The 20,518-nt window shown below is 42.7% G+C and overlaps 2 protein-coding genes across 2 annotated transcripts in view; both read right to left on the bottom strand.

The window, feature by feature from the left end:
* Positions 1-958: 958 nt before the first annotated feature.
* On the bottom strand, positions 959-11,041 carry LOC146971094 (annexin A13-like). The gene is made up of 11 exons (XM_085805117.1): positions 10,758-11,041; positions 9,935-10,010; positions 7,620-7,714; positions 7,352-7,522; positions 5,848-5,881; positions 5,499-5,578; positions 4,201-4,269; positions 3,051-3,152; positions 2,871-2,946; positions 2,639-2,751; positions 959-2,288 (listed from the first exon to the last, which is right to left on the bottom strand). Exons 1-11 carry the CDS (start codon positions 10,770-10,772, stop codon positions 2,169-2,171), a joined length of 951 nt encoding a protein of 316 aa, XP_085661243.1. The 5' UTR covers positions 10,773-11,041; the 3' UTR covers positions 959-2,168.
* A 1,109-nt stretch (positions 11,042-12,150) lies between these two features.
* The window catches only part of gpr158b (G protein-coupled receptor 158b), an 83,078-nt gene continuing 74,710 nt past the window's right edge, over positions 12,151-20,518 (bottom strand). Inside the window, exons 11-13 of the mRNA XM_085805100.1 lie at positions 20,154-20,397; positions 15,785-16,341; positions 12,151-15,078 (exon numbers count right to left, since the gene is read on the bottom strand). Of these exons, the coding sequence (XP_085661226.1) occupies positions 14,101-15,078; positions 15,785-16,341; positions 20,154-20,397 (1,779 nt within the window). The 3' untranslated portion in view covers positions 12,151-14,100. The remainder of the gene's footprint in view (positions 15,079-15,784; positions 16,342-20,153; positions 20,398-20,518) is intronic.

Below are 20,518 nucleotides of genomic sequence, written 5' to 3'. Positions count from 1 at the left end.
GATATTTAATAATATAGAAACATGGGTAAAGGTATTGCAAATTAATATCTAAGTAAAGGGCAGGATCCAAATAATAATAGTGCTTTGGGAGTGGGGGGCTTTGGTTATGTAAGAGAGATATAGAAACATATGGTTCAAACCCCTCCTCAACCCAGTCCCTAAAAAGTCAGACACCACAAGTTCAAATACAACAAGACAAGTCTCTCTTACATGTGTCTTGTGCTTCATGCTTGTGTCCTCACACTGCGTGGAAGTGGACACTCCAACTAAATAATAACAGAGAAGTGGACGGAGCTGTAGCATGAGACAGATGGTGCCCTGGGCTACAGTACATATGGTGCACAGGCTGTGGATATACAGGTAGCAAGAATGTGTAGAAAGCAGGTGTCGTTCCAACTTTGCCCCTGATATGGATGCGTACGGCAGAAAGAGAGAAAGACACAGAGGGAAGATGGGCAGAAAAACAAGAAAGCTGTGGGAGAGAAACTTAACAGTGGGGAGCAAAGTGAGAATCCGCTTCTCCGGTGTTCGTGCATCTGGAAGCAGTTCTCACTTGTTTTGAACTTTTCCTCTATCTGCTTTTAACTCACCCAGAGGCATCCCATAGGGTCGGCTTGTGCTTCATTGTACGTTGTAGTTGAGGAAACTTAACTTTTGTACAGTTTTGGAGCATAATGTCACTAAGACATCCATTAAATAATAACTAACCCAGTAAGTCTTCATATTCAATACCTGAGGAGAAAGTTGTGAAGAAGAAATGTCACTGTGTTTATTGTGTTGTATTCTAAGAAATCTTCTTATATCAAGGGGTAGCAAATATCTAATCAAACTACATACGTACATTTATATAATAATTTCATCAATGGCCTGTCTTCCCTATACAGTACTGTAGGTGCTGCTGTTTATCTGGTGGTGCGATACTGCCCTCTACACGAAATAAAGAGAATTAAACATCAACTTCTGGTCAAGTTAGAATTTATTATTACTACACAAAGTACATACATACATAATTTTATGCCATTAAAATATGATCACAATAACTTCCTTCATACAAGTTAATGCCTTGTTTTTGCAATTGGATAACACAACAGTGTATCATACTCATTTGTATATTATGGTAATCTTGGTTTTAAATTAAATTAGTTCAGATACAATGGCGCACAAAAATACAGACAGTTTGACCATTATAAGTGATTTTACTTGAGGGGTTATAGAGCACAGTTCATACCTTGTTCAATATCATTACCCTCGTCTGATGATCTTCTATGCACTTATATGATCTTATATCACCTCATAAGAGTTTATATGACTGAAATCTTGAAATGTAGTAAATTTAAAGGCTGGCTGACAACAACCCTTTTCTAGCAGGCTCAACAAAGGCTTCTGTCTCAGTAGGTGTAGAAATGTGAGAACAAGGCAGTTTGTGAGCTGTGATTAAAAATAACTTTGAACAGTTAAAATCCCACATTGCATCTTTGGGACGTGATTACAAAAACTTCATACTGTTTACGTAAAGCCTTAATGCTTTGATAGCAGGGTAATAACATCCTCCCGTGGAGTCAGTCCTCAGGTGCATTCAAATATCAGCGCTCAAATGTGATAATTCGGCACTTATGTGTTTAGTGTTGCAGCAGAAAGGAAATTGCATTGCTATAATTCTATGAAAGGCATCTTTGGGGCAAATAGGAGTAGAGTTGACAGGGATGATGGATGAGAGAGATCAGATGAGACGGGAGCTTAAGCTAGAAATGGTGCACTGATATTTGACATACAAAGAGTGTAAATAGAAAGCTGCTGAATGTGAATGAGGGACTACTTGTTGTTGGATATATACTTTAGCATAAAGCTCAGCTGCACAAGTTCCATGTAAATAGCACAAACAGATAACTGTAACTGTAAAGAAATTCCCACTGTGTGCAGTGTCCTTGGAAAACTGTATCAAACACTGTGTAACACAATAACCAGTTGTTTTTGGTCCATGCTGCAAAGACAGCTGACTGTCTCCAAGAGTAAAGAGAGGGATGAGAATGGATGAATGTATAAAAAGACAGAAAAGTCCTCGAGGTGAATGTGTGAAAATGTTAAAAGTAGTAAAGGGAGGATAGAGGAGAAAGAATGAGGAGGTGCAGAGGTTAAATAAAGACCTTTCAGAGGAAATTGAGAACAGTTTAATGAAGGATCTCAATGAGGAGGCGTTTGAAATCTCCACCACACTCTGAATCCAGGGCTTCTTTCAGGGTAACATCGTACTTCTCCAGGTACATGTCCTTTACTGTCTCCAGGTCGATCTGTGGGTTAACAACATAACACTGATGTCACCACAACATACATTTTGTCTATTTTTGTGTTTGCACGATGAAACGTTTTTTGTTTTGTTCTTAAATATTTTGGGGGCTTTTCTTTTTTTTAATATATATATATTTTTGGGGGCTTTTTTGCCTTTAATTGACAGGATAGTTGAGAGAGACAGGAAATGGAGAGTCAGAAAGACGGGGAATGACGTGCAGCAAAGGGCCACCGGATTTGGGATTCAAACAGGAGGATTGTAGCTTTAGCTATATTTTTAAGACCAAATTTTAGTCTTGGTAATCATGTCATGAAACATCATGACCACTGTGCAGCAGCTGCACACACTTGCCTCAGAACGACCGACAATGATGCGAACGAGCGTGTCCTCATCAGTGCCCAGTCCCTTCATGGCAGCATTGAGGCGCCGGGCAAAATACAGCTGTGGGTTCTTGGCACACCTTACTGTAAAATACACACAGAGGCAGACTGTGTTAGGACGGGAGCTGATAACTGATATGTCCACTGATATGTCCCGCTGATAACTGATATGTCCACTTCCACTTCACTTCGTTTCATCTCACCCAGAGTGATGTAGCAGTCCTTGAGGGTTCCTGTGGCCTCGTTGTCGATGGTGTCCAGGATGTCTGTCCCTGAAAGCTGAGATCACAGAAATACATTTTTGAAAACGCACAAAAAATAATTTCTTTTAAAAAATGCCTTCAAAGCCGTCTTCTTTCTTCTCCTCTGAGTTCAATACTTACAGATTCATAAACTTTAAAGGTGGCCTGAAGCTGCATGTAGTTCCTGTGTGTCAGGATGTAGGTGAATGTCGACTCGTCTGTGCCAAACCTTCCTTCTCCTGCCTGACAGGTACACAAAGAGGAAATTATGTGCCAGTATCTGGGAACATTTTGTCCTCAACATTAAGCAGTAGAAACAATAATGTTTTGAAAAAACAAGTGCAGTCATTCATTAGATCGTATCATTTCTCCCCTCTTGGTTCTCACGTCTTTCAGTCTTTTAGTCATTACTCCTGGTAGTTATGATAACTGCATTTAAGATCTGAGATCTAGCAGCACAAAAAATAGAAATTACAATGTAAAGCAAACAAGATTGAATTCTAACTACTGTACTTTACTACTGCTGTACTTATGTGATGGAGAAACCACTACAGCCATGTTAACACCATTAGCAATCGCTAATTAGCACAAAACACGGTACATGTACAGCTGAGGCTAATGGATATCTTAAGTTATACGTATGTCATAATCCTCACAACCCTGCATGGATAAGCAGAATAGACAATCAATGGATGGATGGATAATAACCCAATTTAAATCTTGACCTGATGTTGTAGATGAGGTTAAGGAAGTTTGAGGAAGTTCCAAATTGATTCAGTAGGAAATGGTTTTCAGCACAAAATGTTGTGCTGAACATGGCAATTCATCCACAGTTGCAGAGATAGTCTACTCTGGAGGAAAATAGCAGGCTGACCAATAAACAGACTAACATTGCTGTTCCCGGCGCCGCACGACTGCACCAGCAGACCTTAAACACTGCCAAACATTAATAATGAGAGAATTCACTTACAGAGAAGCTTTGTACCGTGACTTTCTCTGCACACATTTGTATTTGCACAACTGTGCTGTGTGGCTTCAAACCTCAGTTGTGATTTTTTTTTTGCACACATTCCTCAGGCCTGGACCGTAATATAAGCCACGGTACCACAAGAACAAGCCTTGATTTAATAAACTCTGTGCTTGTGAGATTTTACAAGTCACTGTGGGCTCACAGGGACGAGCATCTAGATCTAGGATCACGTTACCCTGCAAACATCAGCGTGATTTAAAGAGGAAACGATGAATAAAGGCTCAAATTTGAAGCCGACGCAGATTTCATTTGAGAACCTACCTCAAACAAAGACGTGGCGTCCTGTTCGGCTAAACCCTCATCCACCTCGTAGCCTTCATCCCTGCTCGCCTGTGGAAGAAAGGGGGATGCAGGAGAGAGAGATGGAGGAGGTTTAAGAGGGTGGATACACATGAGGTGATGCATGTATAGAGAGTATGAGGGAAGAGATTTAGTGAGTGAAGGAAAGGTCAGAGAGATAGATTACAAAAATGATCTCAGGTGTTAAACAGGATAACCATCATCTGCTCCACATTAATGGGAAATGTTTGAAGGCCGTTGAAGTGGCAGCTCTTCGATAGACGGCGCTGCACAACGTGAGTCATGCTGTTGTTTGTCTTTTCTTTGTGGAGGAAGGAAAAGAGAGGGGAAGCAGAGATGGGTGGGGGCGCTGGATGGCAGAGGGGCCACAAGATGCCAAACAATGATGTGATGTGTGTCCAATGTCCCGGTGGGCGAATCCCAGCTTGGAGAACAATTATGAAAAGCGCTATGAAATGATGAAAAGTACAATTCATCTTCTTAGAATGGCTTTGAGACAGTCTGGACTAATGGTTACAACTGTCCCCTTGAAGGGACCCAGAGACATGCTGGACAAATGTCTCTTGTTTAAATGAATCTAATACTGTTAATGAAGTAAGGGTTAACACTAATTCATTTGCAATTGTTGCAGGAAACAAGATGAGATGTCAGAACACAGGAAGAACGACAGGGAGAGGATGTCTCAGCAATGGCTGTGGGGCTTTATTGTGGACACCCAGTCTTGTAACAGGGTTTTTTTCATCCACTTAAAGGGGACATATTATTGAAGTATCACTTTTTGAAGGCTCTTTGGCTTGACAATTGACAAAAAAAAATCTGTGATTTGGAGGCTCCCTAGGTTGAAATCCATGTGGTTTTATGAGCTGTTCCCTCAGTTGTCGTACAATGATGTCATTAGTTTCTGAATCTGCATAATACCACCCCTACCTGTGAGTACCGGTACCAGTAGGAGGGGTGGGGCAGGGTGAGCAGTGGCTCATTTGCATTTAAAGGGACAGGCACTGCAGCTGTCCTGAACAGCTGTGATGTTTGATCCTTGAGGTATTTTGATCGAAGCATGTCACAGACCTGGGAACTATTTTAAATTGTGGAAAAGGGGCATAATACGACTCCTTTGACACTTGGAGTAAAAAGGCCTTTAGCTCGGCTGCAGGCTGTGGCCTCGGGGTAATTGCGTCACTTTGCATGGCTGCAGGAGGGAGGGGCTACAGGCAAAACTTCAAAATAACAGCCTTTATACAAATGCAGTGAGAGTTTACCTGCAGCAGTGATATCAGCAGGTTCCTCACATCCCCGCTGGTATCGTCTTCAATGTCTAACTCCAGGTCTCGTTCATGCACTGTAGGGCAGAGCCACAGTTAAACATCCACAGTTTGGTTAAGAGTGAAACTTGACCCTGAGAAGGCTGAACTCAGTGTTTGTGGCCAGGAAGTGAGGAAAAACATGGCTCACTTAGCCGTGAGTCATTCTCAAAGCTGATACACCCAAAGCCTCTAGACAAATATAACAGCACTAAGCTAGGCTGGTTAAATGACCACAGTTTCCAGCATGAGAGGAACATCAGACTGAAAGCTTTTCGAGCATGACTAAGCCTGGAGGAACACTCACCCTGAGCGTATGCCTCCTTGTATGTCACAATGTCCTGTTGGGGAAAAGAAAATTAGATTGAGACAGCTACCAACATTTAAGATAATCTATATACACAATGTACATTAAATGTTAAATGGAGACAAATCTACTTTTTAATGCATTAATTTAAGATTGTATTATATTTTTTTATTCTACAGAACAATACTTTGCCTGACACAGGACATCATACCTTCAGACACAAAGGGAGGCATCTGCAGCATAACACTATCAGTTATAGCAACCCCGTCTAACATCTTAGTACTGTATATGTCCATTTTTGTAAAGGGTCCATTTTCAGTTGTAGACTTGTAGGTCTGCTCCAGTCTCCGCATCTACTTTGTCTCCACTGGTGGTTTTTTTAATCTTTCAAGTCAACTATTTCTTGGCAATTGAATTATCTATTGAGTGTTTTACCACCTTTTAGTTCTTTGTTTTGGTTTTACAACCCACAATTTAGCTGTTTGGGTTCAGCCTCACTGAATTTGCGTCACTGTTTTTAAGGGAAAAAGCTCTATTAACCCACCACAGGCTCTCTGACCAGCAGATTAGCCACCCAGTTTATAGTGAAACACCGGAGCAGCTAAAGAGCTGAATGTTTCTTACCCTCAGGCGTTGGAGCAGATATTTATATTGTTATATTAACAAGGAGCCCAAAGACATCAATGCTCATGTTGTTCCATTTCTCCTAAATGTGTAGATCAACATGTTTGCTTTAACTCGATCACATTTATGAGGTGATAGTATATTGTTGTGTTTAGAGCTTGATCCTGATGGAACTAAGTGGCCAATAAAACAAAACAACAAATCAGTAAATGCAGGTTTGACATCTGTTTACCACCTGTGAGAGGGAGGCTATGTGTGTTCAGAATAAGTCTATTAAAGTTAAGCTTAAAGGGATAGTTCAACATTTTGGTTTTAGGAGTGGGTTTGTTACCTTTAATACTCGTAAGTTGGTTTTAGAACGGCAGAGCAGAGCCGCGAGCTGCTCAGAGCTACGCTACGGAGGCTAATGGGATTTCTTGGTTTCCCTCATCAAACTCATCAAATACACAATCCAACAACTCCACAACGCTCTGGTGGACAAGTTGTGATCTGCACATTAACCACGCTATGAGATAATAACGGAACGTCACAAGATGTTGTTTTCGAGGCAAATGCAGAGACTTCTTGCTGAAAAACTGCCGCCGATGGAAACGCACATCAGCGGTTTTGCATGAATTTACCTCGAAATTGTTGGATTGTGTATTTGATGAGTTTGATGAGGGAAACCAAGAAATTTCATTAGCCTCCGTAGCGTAGCTCTGAGCAGCTCGCGGCTCTGTTCTGCTTTTCTAAAAAAAGCTTGCACTGACAATTAAAGGTAACGAACCTACTGCTATGACTATAGGGATTATGGCAATGGGCCAATTTGCCAAAATGTTGAACCATCCCTTTAAGATGGAGAACGAGTGAAAACAGAAAACAGTATCATATGCTGACAGACCTGATTGGTGGCTGTGCACAGGATCTCCACCAGCACAGCTTCGTCTGTCCCCGCCCCCTTCATGGCCTTCCTCAGCTCCTTGGCAAAGTAAACAGAAGGAGGGTCCAACATGGCGATGACGGCTTTCTCAAAACTGCCTGTCAGCTCTTTCTTCAGGACCTCCTCCAGCTCCTGAGCCAACAGACAGATAATGCAGAGGTAATGTGGCGCAGGTTGTCATGACTGTACATAAGAGACAGAAGGAGTAGGCGCCACCGTGGTTACTTACATCGTCATACTTCTCAAAGTAGGCCTGCTTGATCTCTACACGCTGAGCTGCACAACGATTGGCCAGGATTTGAGTGATGGTCTCTTCATCAGTGCCTGGAGAGTAAACAACAGTGCACATATAAAGGGCTGACTTCAATATCCTTCAAATATAGGAACATAGCTATATTATATCACACTGATAGATATCTGAAGGACTGCGCCTAGGGGCCCGTTTGTTAAAATGGCCGCCACAAGTTTCCACCATAAAATGGGTAAAATAGCTGTAATATAGACACTGAATAAGCCACACTGAATATAAAAGCGCTACAGACATTAATATGTAGGGATTAGTATTGTACAAAAAAGATGGGGTGGGGTGAGTGCTCCAAAAGGCTAAAGGAATTATGGGAATTTATGGGAATTAATTGGAAATTGGGGGTCGTTTAAACAAACTGTAAACAAACATATCATCTGTGCATGTGATGGATGAATGCACAGTGTATGTACAGTGTATGTACAACAGCCCTACAGTAAGCAGTGCACTGTGTGAGGAATAGCATACTGTACTGTAGATATTCAAGTGCACTTGCATTAAATCTGGTTGTTTTAGCCAAGATTATGCTACAGTATATTTCCCCAACTATATTTAAGTTCCCTGTTAAGGGCCAACCTTCAATTTTGTAAATTTCGGATTTATTCCCATTTATTCCTGTTAATTCCCATATATACCCATTAATTCCCATGGAAAGTTTCCAACTTTGAAAATTCCCGGAATTTTGCAACCTTAGTTGGGTTGCAGCGTTTCGACACTATGTCTTCATCAGGGGTGTGATGAAGAATAGTGTTGAAACGCGTTGGGTCCTCCCTGCGATTTAAACCTCTGTCTGTCTCACTCAAGACGGTCTCAGGACCTCCTGGTGACTGCAGCAGTCAGTTCCTTTATATACTATCTTAAGTTTAACACAACTTATTGCTTTTTTAAATCTGCTGGCAAACGTATTAGCTTTCACTTTAAATTGGTAAATAGTCTTTTAAAGTGTTTCCTCTGTGATGTACAGGAGGCTAGAAGCCACACTGAAAGCTGTAAGTCAAATGGTTGTGATATGAGGAAGCTTTATGACATTATAATGATGACAGATCACCTTCTTTAATTGTACTCTGCATGTTGTCTGATACAACACAGGAGAGTTTCATCCTCTATTCAAACAAAGTTGAGTTCTGAAAAGGATTTTTTACTTAATGAAGTCTTAACAAATGAACATGTTTACATAATGTATAAATGTATCACTTCTTTAGAGGAATAAGACATTCTTATCTCACTGTGCAGCAGGTCTCAGAGGTTCAGGAGATGCCATCTCTCTGTACAACACCTCAGACAAAGGCTGTGGCTCATGACCTGGACTATTGAGCTTTAAAGGGATAGTTCACTCAAAATTCAAATTTCTCATTATCTACTCACCCTCCTGTCAACTAAGGGCTGGGAGAAGTTTCAGAGTCCTCTGTGCCTTCTCTGAGTTACAGCGGGGCTCCGTGCAGCACTGCATGTCCGACGGTTGCGAACGGACACCACTTTTCTTCGTCCAAAAAGACACACCAAAAAACATCCAAATACCTCCATACTGCTCGTCTGTAATGTCCCTCTTGTATTGAAGCCCTGACATGAGAAATTGTTCCGAAAAAATTTAAATAAGTCAATGTTTTAAGCTTGTTTGTAGCGGAAGCTCCCAGTGTTGCTCTGCCGGAAGCTCCCAGTGTTGCTCTGCCGGAAGCTCCCAGTGTTGCTCTGCCGGAATCTCGCGCGATTTGCAGGCAAAGCAGTGAGCTGAGACACTGGGAGCTTCCGCTACAAACAAGCTTAAAACATTGACTTATTTAATTTTTTTCGGAACAATTTCTCATGTTGGGGCTTCAATACAAGAGGGACATTACAGACGAGCTGTGTGGAGATATTTGGATGGTTTTTGGTGTGTCTTTTTGGACGAAGAAAAGTGAGCTCCGTTCGCAACCGTCATATGGACATGCAGTGCTGCACGGAGCCCTGCTGTAACTCAGAGAGGGCACGGATAACTCTGAAACCTCTCCCAGCCCTTAGTCGACATGAGGGTGAGTAGATAATGAGTGAAATTTGAATTTTGGGTGAACTATCCCTTTAACTGTTACGTAGTACAATTGAATTTTACCCTAGAGTAAAGATAAGATATCTATCTATCAATATATCCATCAATCCATCAGTCAATCTACGTATCTATCTGGATGTTTTTCTAACAAGTGACTGGATAAAGAAAAGAATGAATGAAGAAAAGCAGCACCGTTCAAAGCGTCACACATACTTACCTAAACCTTTACATGCTTTTCTGATAGCCTTGATATCAGCTGTGACATCAAAGTCCTCATATGGGACTAGGGTGGGCTGCGGAGTTAAAAGTGAAAATACATGCATCATTCATAAAATCAAAGAAAATACTGTATGTAAAAACTATAAAATGATATACTCCTGACACACACTAAAGCATCAAAATCTTATAAAGTACTGTATAATGCAGAATAAAACTAACGGCTCTGCATTTAAAAAAAAAAAAAAAGTACAATAAAGTCTCCACCTAAAACAGATGAGAGCATGTGACTGTGAGGAGGGTTCATTATGGGGAAATCCATCCAGAGCCTTCTCTCCCGCAGGAAAAGGGTGCAGCCAGTGAGCTGCTGAGTCACGGGGAGGCAGCAGCAGCAGCAGCAGCAGCAGGACTGTGCAGCCTCTTCTCCTCGCCCACCCCCACTTTAATACAATGCGGCCTTATTGATCAGCATGTCTGAGAAATTCCTCCTCCCTTAGCTCAAGTGAACTGCGCAGGTTGAGCTCCCCAACACCGACTGTTTACAGACTGTTTGCCCTAAAAAGTATTGACTCCATCTCCTGCAGTGAGTAATAAAGCTTTAACACTGTTTTGACGCCGCCTGTCTGTGGCGCAGGTTACTCTGTGTTGACTTTAATGATCTTTTTGATCATAGCTTTCCCTGACTGTTCTCATATTGCATCAGTCTTGTGTGTGACCTATTCAACCTAAAACTATCGGATAAGTAACCCCCCCACCTCCCGGGGAGTTTGTTATTTTAGCTGTAGAAGTTGTCAGAGTAAATAAATAAAATCAAGTTTTCTTACCTGTACGTTGCCCATGATATTCCCTCTGCTGTTTTAAGGTAGAAGGTGAAAAGTGGAAACTGTGAGTTTTGTTTTGGTCGTGATGTGATGTGCTGAGCTATGCTGCTGTGCCGTGCTGGTCTGTAGTTGTCTGTGACGCGTGTCAGGTCTGGTCGGTTGTTTCTGCAGAGACTCAGCCCTGTCCGGTGCTGCAGGGGTGACGTCACCGCCGCTCATTAGTTTAGCAGGACGGAGCCGGTGCTGCTGCTGCCGGAGGTGGAGGATGTAACAACAACACACTGTCTGCTAGACTCGTTTTAATGATTTTATTGATGGATTTAAAAAGATCAGTGATGAAAGTATTTCAATAAGTCAAGAACTTCATGGCTATTTATTTTTTTATTTTTTAAAAATCTGATCTACTTTATGTTTATCTACCCCACCACATTTCAAATCAAACACAAGTTGTTGTTTTGTATTACATTTACACAGATATAATAAGATTTCAATCAAACTGAGCAGTTAATATACACATTAGATCTAACCACAGAGCAGCAGAAAGATAAACAGCTCTAGGAGACACTGCTCCATACACCTCTTTAATAATAATAATAATAATCCCCAGTAAATTGTTTACTTTTGATGCTACACCTTTCAAATACTATACCTCAAATCCTTCTATTCAAATGAAATTATGACAGCAAGACTTGTATTGATAATGGGTACATAAACTGTGGTGCTACAAGTTACAACCACTGCTTGCGAGAAACAGTGAGCTTGAATACAGTTACTCTGTGCACCACTGCCATACAGTGCAACATGAACAGTCACTTTACTGTGTCTGCTCTGAATATCTTGAAAAACCTCATTAGAAGTCCTACATTCAAAAATCTTTTGTAGATATATAGATGTATCTATATATATTTAAAGCTACAACATCAATGTTAAGCATCAATATATAACTCTGACATGTAAAAAACATTGAGGAAATAACTGATTATGTATAAATTATTTTAGTAGTTATATTCCACTACTGTCTGAAATAAAGAGGTCAGCCAGAGATTTAGTTTTACATTCAGAGACAGGATCTGCTCTGTGTCCCTCAGACAGTTGTGATCCTCTTCCTCCACATGGTGGTAGTGTTGTACAGACTGCTTCAACATCAAGCACCTGCTGCTTCAACACTGTGGTGGACACAATTTTTGGGGTTGTTGTAAAAAGAGTTTATTGTCTCATTTTGAAAATTGAAAAAATGATTTTTTCCCCCCTCCCCACCGGTGGGTGAGGAGGATTAGCTCAGATTTCTAATGGTGCATATGTATATTTTCTGTCTGCAGTGATTAACCTACAAAGATGAATCATTACTGTAAACCTCAAACTCCTGAAGCAAACTGAAACCAAAACAGAGACAACAGGGGTTTCATAGAAATATTTAATTCAGAGTTGAGAACAAGGTATTTACTGTATGTACATGCAACACAATATGAATGTACAATATAAATACTCCCATGTGGATGCTACAACAGTTTGTAACTTTTTGGAGCAACACTTTACAGTATAACAAGCATAAAATACATTTAGTGGACAAGTTGCAATATTCCTTTTTCAAACAGCCTTTAAAACCATCTGATAGAAAAAAGGAAAAAAAAAGCTAGTGAGAGTTCGATTGGTGGGTCATGTTTGTTTATCAGGCCCTTCACATTACACACGCCGCTCCTGAATGCCTAATGAGAAGAAGCTAAACACATCTTGATCTTACACAGGAAGCTCTTCACTAAAACGCCTGATAAATACATGACAACATTTGACATCTATATTTGAAAATTCCCATGTGCTCTTAAGTCCTCCCTTAGTATTTCATAGCATATGCAATAATTTTTTTATGCCTTCTGGTGAATTCAAGTGTATCATGGCCCCGTGTATTTTCACTGTCATGCATACACAACCGTAATGAAGCTGGACTACCGTGTGTGACTGCATTGCACCGGGTGTCAGTGGTGGATGGCTGATAGCAGGACAGAAAGACTGAGTCTTGTTGTTGTCGTTGTCGGAGGTGATGTTCTAAATGGAAAATTGCTTCGTTCTCTGTCTGCGAGAAAGTGGCAAAAGAAAAGCTTTGGTCATGCATAGTCGTGGAAATAGCAGTTGAGTATGTGCAAACGTTTGGAGGAAGGTGCATTCAAGCAGATGTAAGATGGGGGGAAGTAAGTCAGAAAAAAAATGCATTATTCACATCAACCACCCCAGTCAGGCTTGGTTTTTGGTCCTCGAAAGACTTCACATTTTCTGTGTGTGTAGATGCTGCAGCCTCGGATACAAGAGTGCATGTGTTTTTTTCTTTTTCTTTTCTCATCTTTGTTTTTTCCTGTTTCAGATGGAACGTCCAGGGCGAAACTATTGAGCAGACAGTAAATGAATGTCGACGGAGGGGAGAGCCTCGTAGGTATTTTAGTACTGCTCAACTGTAACTGCAAGCCATTTGAAATATGTGCGTACATTATTGATAGCAATGCACATCATCTCAGAAGCATCATGTGGTACATAAGGAGACAAATACCAAAGGCAACAACATCAAAACGTTCCACTGTCATATTTGAGTACAAGTTAACCAATAAACATTTGGTTATTGGATGCTTGATACAGCAATTTGCCACATGCAATGACTTTTTTTTGTTTTGTTTTTTGCTTTAGAAAAATACATACTGTATATGGAGAACTTTTACTGAAACATACAGTTTTCCTCATTTGGCTGTACTCAAATCCCACATTTCTCTAATCAAACAGATCATCTTCATGCCATGAATTATGGATTTGGCCTAAAGGTAAGGCATCGCAGTCGTGTCTGGGGCTTTGGTCCCGCTTCTCTAAGCTAACACGCTATCTTTCCTAAGGTCTTTTTCCCTGCTTGTTTTTTTTTTCATCATCAGTGTCTGATGCATGAAGTCTCTGCTTGTTTCCTTGCTAAACGCAGAGCATCATCGTAAACAAACGTTCACTGTTCAATAAGCTTGGGTGAAGCATTTACTGTGCTTGTGTCGGGGGAAAAAATGATTGTCTGATCTGCTGGTAAAATGATTCATTTACAAATCGTCTCGATGTAGTCCGTGTGGAAAAAAACGTACGTACAATGTAACTGACAAATGGGCAGGCAAAAGTGCGGACTAAAACTTCCTTTAAAGTGACTTCAAGGTTGCATTCACTGCAATGTAACAACAGGAAGGTCATGTTTGGATTGCATCAATGGGCAGCAGAGAAAGGCTTTCATATCAAATACAATGTTGGATCTTTATCTTTCTTTGCTTTGTCCTCTGTGCTGTCGGTCTGTGAGTACAAAAAAAAAAGTAAACAGTCGTTGCACCAGTTATCATGCCCTCTCGCCAGAGTCTTTCTCCTCAAAGTCCCACGGGCAAACGTCGGCCATTTTTGGTGCACTGACGACCGTCGGTTTGTAACCGCTACTCAATGAGCTCTCTCTCTTCCTCTCCGGCGAGAGTTTAGTTTTCTGAGCAAAGCTGGTGTGAGAGGGCTCCGTCTCCTGGGAGATAACCTCCGGCCTCCTAATCTCCGTCACCTCTGGGTCTCTGGTGGAGCTCCTCCGCCGGTCAGAGGGCGGCCCGCTGCACTCGGACGACTGGCTGACCCGTCTCCTCTCCGAGGGCGGCTTGCTGGAGGAGCTCCGCCTCTCTTTGCTTTTCTCACGCCCTTTCTCCTTCTCGGCCTTGTGGTTGGACGAGCAGGAGCCTTTTCGTTTCCTCTTGTGCGTGGTGGGGCTGTTGCAGCTCTTCTCCTGTTTGGGTGAAGGTGGGCTGCTGTAATCCCAGGGGCAGATCTCCACCATCAGGGAGGGAGGCTGTAAAAGGCTCCCCGTGGACTTGGAGTGGTCTGAGTGGAGCCCCTTGGGCTTCCCATCGGTGGGCGTGACGCTTTTCTTACGCCTGATCCTGTCTGGGGAGATGGAATCTGAATCTCCTCCCAGCATGGGCTGCTCATCAAACTCCCAGGGGCACACGTCCGGCTTAAGAGGCAGCGGTGACCTGGGTGGGCGAGATTTGCGTGATTCCCTGCCTTCGTCTCTCTCTCCTCCTTTGTCTTTGGAGCGGCGTCTGTTGGAAGGGGACTGCCCTGTTTTCTGCCTCTGCTGGGAGCGGCTGCCTTTGGTGATTCCCGAGCTGCTGCTGCCTCTCCGACTGCCGGTGGTTTCTCCGGGGGCGATGGAAACGTGTTTCTGGGTTTTGGTTTCAGAGGGAGTCTGAGGCTCCTCCAGTTCCCAGGGACAAACCTCAGACACGTCGTAAAGGTTCTTCCCCGTCTCAGAGCAAATGGACGGCTGGCTGCCGCTCACCTGTAGGAAAAGAGAAGTGTATTAAAGGGATAGTTCAACATTTTGGCAAATTGGCCCATTGCCATAATCCCTATAGTCTTAGCAGTAGGTTTGTTACCTTCAATTGTTGGTGTAAGCTATTTTTAGAACAGCGGAGGAGAGCTGTGAGCTGCTCAGAGCTACGCTACAGAGGCTATTGGGATTTCTTGGTTTGGACAAGTTGTGACCTGCACATTCACCATGCTATGAGATAATAACAGAACGTTACCAGACAGAGTTGTTTTAGAGGGAAATTCATGCAAAACCACTGATGCGCGTTGCCTTCAGGGGCAGTTTTTCAGCAAGCAGTCTCTGTATTTACCTCTAAAACAACTCTGTCTGGTAACGTTCTGTTATTATCTCATAGCGTGGTCAATGTGCAGGTCACAACTTGTCCACCAGAGCGTTTTGGAGTTGTTGGATTGTGTATTTGATGAGTTTGATGAGGGAAACCAAGAAATCCCAATAGCCTCTGTAGCGTAGCTCTGAGCAGCTCACCGCTCCACTCCGCCATTCTAAAAATAGCTTACACCGACAATTGAAGGTAACAAACCTACTGCTAAGACTATAGGGATTATGGCAACGGGCCAATTTGCCAAAATGTTGAACTATCCCTTTAAGATAGAATATGCTGCATGTTCTTGTTCAACAGTTATTTTATATAAGAAAGTAAATGTGTAGAAATCACCTGTTGTTTCATGATGCCCATCTTCATGGGAGTCTTGGAATACTCCACTGACTGGCTGATGATCATTTTTGGATAATGTTCGGGCGTCTCATCCACTCCGGACAGCATCCTCCCGTCCTGTCCCTTCAGACCCTTCTTGCTGGCGTCCTCCACGCTCTGCGTCTTGTTGGTGAGTCCCGGCATCTTCTCCTTGGCGCTGGCGATCACGCTCAGAGACTTCTGCATGATGGAGGTCCGCAGGTGGACGGGTTTCTTCTCGTGTGTTAAGTTGTGGGCGCTGGCCGATTTCCAGAACAGAGGAACGGACTCGGTGGACTCGGCCGGCTCCAGTCTGGGCGGGGTCGCAGCCGGTTCCAGCTGCTTCTTGCCGTGTCTCCGACCGATGAGGGAACCCAGGAGAGATCCTTCTCCGCCGTTCCCAACAGGAGTCATTTTGTCTCCTGCGGTCGAACCAGTTTGGCTTCCGGTTTCCTCATCCTGGTCACAAACGTGGTCATAGCTGAGTGACTTCTTCAAACCCATGACTTTGTTCTTCAGGGAGTCGTCCCGAGGTTTTCCTGAGGGAAGAGGAATCAACAGACTGAATGAAGTAGAGTAAATTCAGCCACATTGCTCTTAATTTAGCAACATAGGGCAGCTCACAGTGGCTGGAAGCTGAGCTCTTTCTTTCTTTTATTACAACTTAGTCCCACCATGTAAAAAGTGTATGTGGCTCCCCGGGTTATCAAGCCAGATTGAAGGACATTGAGATGAGCCTGGGTCAGGCCCCTCCGCTGTCAAGGTTAAGTGGAAAAGAGCATATGGATCTTAAGGGTGAAAACTCGATCATGAGAGAAACATTTGAAATATGGTATGATGTGGTTAAAAAGTATAAGTTAACAAGAGACTGTAAGCTTTTGATCTGGCCTTCTCACTCCTCCAGGTTCAGACCAACGTTAGATAAGACCTTTGAAAAGTGGAGAGACAAAGGAATAACAGCTACACTGGTAGATAAGCAACATTTTAAATCATTTAGACAAATTAAAAATGAGTTTGGACTGGAAAATGGAGATTTATACAGATACCTTCAATTAAAGCAGATATCATCGGCACGGCCGTTTCGGCTAATGCTGTGTTCAAGGCAGGCTTTTGAAACCGTAAGTTACAGCTTCAAGTCACAACTACGACTTGGTAGCGTTCCAGGTAACCCGTAGCTCGTGTTTTTACCGTCCTGTTGTCTGTGAAAGTTCCCTATAACGGCCACTCGTAACTTCCGACCCGTGAACTCGTACCAGATCGAACTGGTATGACTTCACAGGAAGGAAAAACACAAAGTACGAGTTTCCTTGAACGCACCATGAGTTAGCAGCCCCCGCCCTTGTCAGGCATCAATTGGTCCTCGTGCTACGTCACCACATTCACGCGCATCCCTTGGCTGCACACACAGCCCTTCATGCCGTTCTCTCCCCTCATTGGATAACACTTGTATCCCACAAGGAAAATTTTCTCCTCGGGTTACAGCAGAGCAGAGTGACGGAGAGACTCGTGTTTAGGCTGAAATACTTCATGTAAGTGATTGCTGACGGAAAATAGGACTATTTAGGACTTATATTAACAAAAACATTCCACTGATATCTGCTTTAAGACACTTTTATGAGACAGAAATTAAGAAGGAAATCTCATTGGAAGGGAATGATGTGATTGAGGTGTTGACAGGTGCGTTCAAGCAAACAACTTCAAGAATTGTCTCTAAACTGTACAAAGGTTTATTGAAGCAACAGGGAGGAAATACCGTGTATATAAAAGTGAAATGGGAAAAATAATTCAATATTGACTTGTCTGGGAGTGATTGGCAGTCCATGTTTAAGACCCAACATACAGAAACAAGCTCTAAAAAATGGAAGGAGTTTGGTTGGAACAATTTAACACGTTTTTTCATTACACCAAAAATCAAAAATAAACAATTAGGCTAACAACAATATTGTTGGATAAATTGTGGGCAACTGAATGCCAACTAGGGATGTCCCGATCCGATCACGTGATCGGAAATCGGGGTCGATCACGTGGTTTCAGACTCGATCGGAATCGGACGTTACATCCCGATCAGGAATCGGATATATTACATATCTACATGTCAGGGTTTTCCTATCTGTCTAAAGCGAAGACGGGCCGCATGGGGGGCGTTCAGATGTATCATCTTTTGCACTCTCAAACACATTACTTTTACTGTAGACGTTCGTCATGTGCGCTCATTACCCAAAGCGACGCGCATTCGGTGCAGCGCTTGTGTTTTGTGCATGGTCTGTGGCGCACAGCTCCACGGTGTGTGTGTGTGGCTGCGTCGTCGCGGACAAGTAACGATATGAAATGACGGCGCTTGCGAGAGTGTGAGAGACGATCGTGTCACCGTGTCAGCTCACTGTTTGTTTGTGTGCGTGTGGCTGCGTTGTTTCACTGCTGACTTCCAAGCAGCTTGTTGTTGATGTTTGAGCGCTACACACACCTGCAGCAACAACAGTCACTGCAGCTTCTACTGAGAGCGAGTCCGACGTAACGCACGTGAGACCGACACACGGACCGACCACGCAGATGTCGCGGACATTGTTAAACTTCTCATACTGTTGAAAAAAAAACTACCGTTGTGTTGCGTGATGGCAGATACAGAACCAGGTATTTATTTAAAGTTAGAGAGGGAGAAGGAACAAGGTGAGCTGGGTGAGGGAGGGAGGGAGGGAGGGAGGGAGGGAGAAGGAGCGAGGTGAGGGGGGGGGGGGGCAGACAGGCAGGAGAGGGTGGGATCAGGGGAGAGAGGCTGGTGATTGAGAAAGACATGATAAGCTATTTTATTTTTGACCAAATGTTCTTGTTGTTGACTTATGGATAACGGCATTAATATTATACTGTGGAGCTACTGTGCTAATATACATTGAGAGTTTACAATACTGCAATAAATGTCATGGGCTTGTTATTGAGGTAGAGTATTATTGTGAGATTGTGATATTGTTACATCCCTAGTAGAGCACAAAGAACAGAAAAATAGTGGGATGATACAGTTGATCTACATTAAAAACTTTACTGCATTGCCAAAGTATCGGATCGGGACTCGGTATCGGCAGATACTCAAAATCAAATGACTCGGACTCGGACTCGGGGGCAAAAAAATGTGATCGGGACATCCCTAGTTACATCCCTAGTAGAGCACAAAGAACAGAAAAATAGTGGGATGATACAGTTGATCTACATTAAAAACTTTACTGCATTGCCAAAGTATCGGATCGGGACTCGGTATCGGCAGATACTCAAAATCAAATGACTCGGACTCGGACTCGGGGGCAAAAAAATGTGATCGGGACATCCCTAATGCCAACCATTCTCATATATTTTGGTCATGTATGAAAATACAATCATTTCGGGAGGGGGCTTTAAGAGCCATGGTTGAAAATTTTGGATATAATATTCCTAATATTCCTCGGTATGTACAGTATATCTAGGACTGATACCAGACGATGTAATAGGTAAAGAAGACATATACCTGTTCAAGATCCTATCACTTGCAGCTAAGAACGCCATTACAAGGTGTTGGACTGAACCACTGGCTGGACATTGTAGAAGAAATTTGATCAATGGAACAAATGACCTACAGTCAAAACAGAGCTGTACGCTGTGAGACGGACAAAATGGCACCGTTATGTGACAAAGTAGTGTTTATCCCCCTTGTGTTTTTGTATTTATGTATCTGTTTTTATTGATTGGGAAAAATAAAGTTAAAAAGTGTATGTGGCTACCATAACATCGGCACACATTGAGGACATGATGCTACTGTCAACAAAATAAAAAAGACTGATACTGTGAGGAAAATCATATCTCGTGGTTTGGAAGGAATATTCCTGGAAATATTTGGGATAGTGTAAGAACACAACTCCATAACACGTAGAAAATTTTCATACATTTTACAGTGGAAAGGTTACCTATAACCTATAATTTAAACCAGTTGTGTCTCTGCTATAATGGATTAGCACAAACATTTCATCCACACACACAGTTACCACATGATCTGGTCTGAACGGGCTCTGAGATTTTATGCGTGTTGCAAAAGTTCCCACATCTTACTTCTCCATTTTAACGTTTGATGCAGTAAATCCTGACACAACAGTCACAAACATTACATCTGGAGCACAAAGTATGTTTGCAGATGAGCAATATCAACAGTTTAAAAATATTGAGGCAGTTTTTCAAAGATGCAGACAGTTCAAACCCTTGGGGCTCAGAGTCATCTCACAGCTCAGTCATGTTCTTCATTTCAAAGGTGAAACTCAGTGATAGGTTCTTTTAATTTCCACGCTGCCGTTATCACCCTGCCTGAATTAACTGGGTGGAACCGGGGGCTTACCGTGATGGCTGGGTTCAAACGGGTTCCTCTTCAGGGTGCTGCGGTTGCTGCCGTGCTCGCTGCCGTCCTCGCGGCTGCACTGGCGGTGGATGTGCATGGTCTCTGGGATCTCTGTGATCCGTTTCATCAGGGAGCGGCCCAGGCCTTTCTTGGAGTTGCGCTTCTTTTGGAGGTGAGGGTTATTTGCGAGCATCTTCTTACGTTTGTAGACTTCCAGCTGCGCGTACAGCTTCTTCAGCTCGTCCTGGAAAAGCAATGGGACTATAAATGCAGAGCAGCTTTTCAGTAATTATGATGCTGCTATTTAAAGGGACAACGAGGAGTTTTGGAAAAGCGAAGCGTTTTCACACTACATTTATGAGCCT

The sequence above is a fragment of the Trachurus japonicus genome, chromosome 17 (assembly GCF_045865225.1).
Source record: "Trachurus japonicus isolate A0001 chromosome 17, Traja_1.0".
Taxonomy (NCBI): domain Eukaryota; kingdom Metazoa; phylum Chordata; class Actinopteri; order Carangiformes; family Carangidae; genus Trachurus; species Trachurus japonicus.
This window is presented reverse-complemented; position numbering and strand designations above follow the sequence as displayed.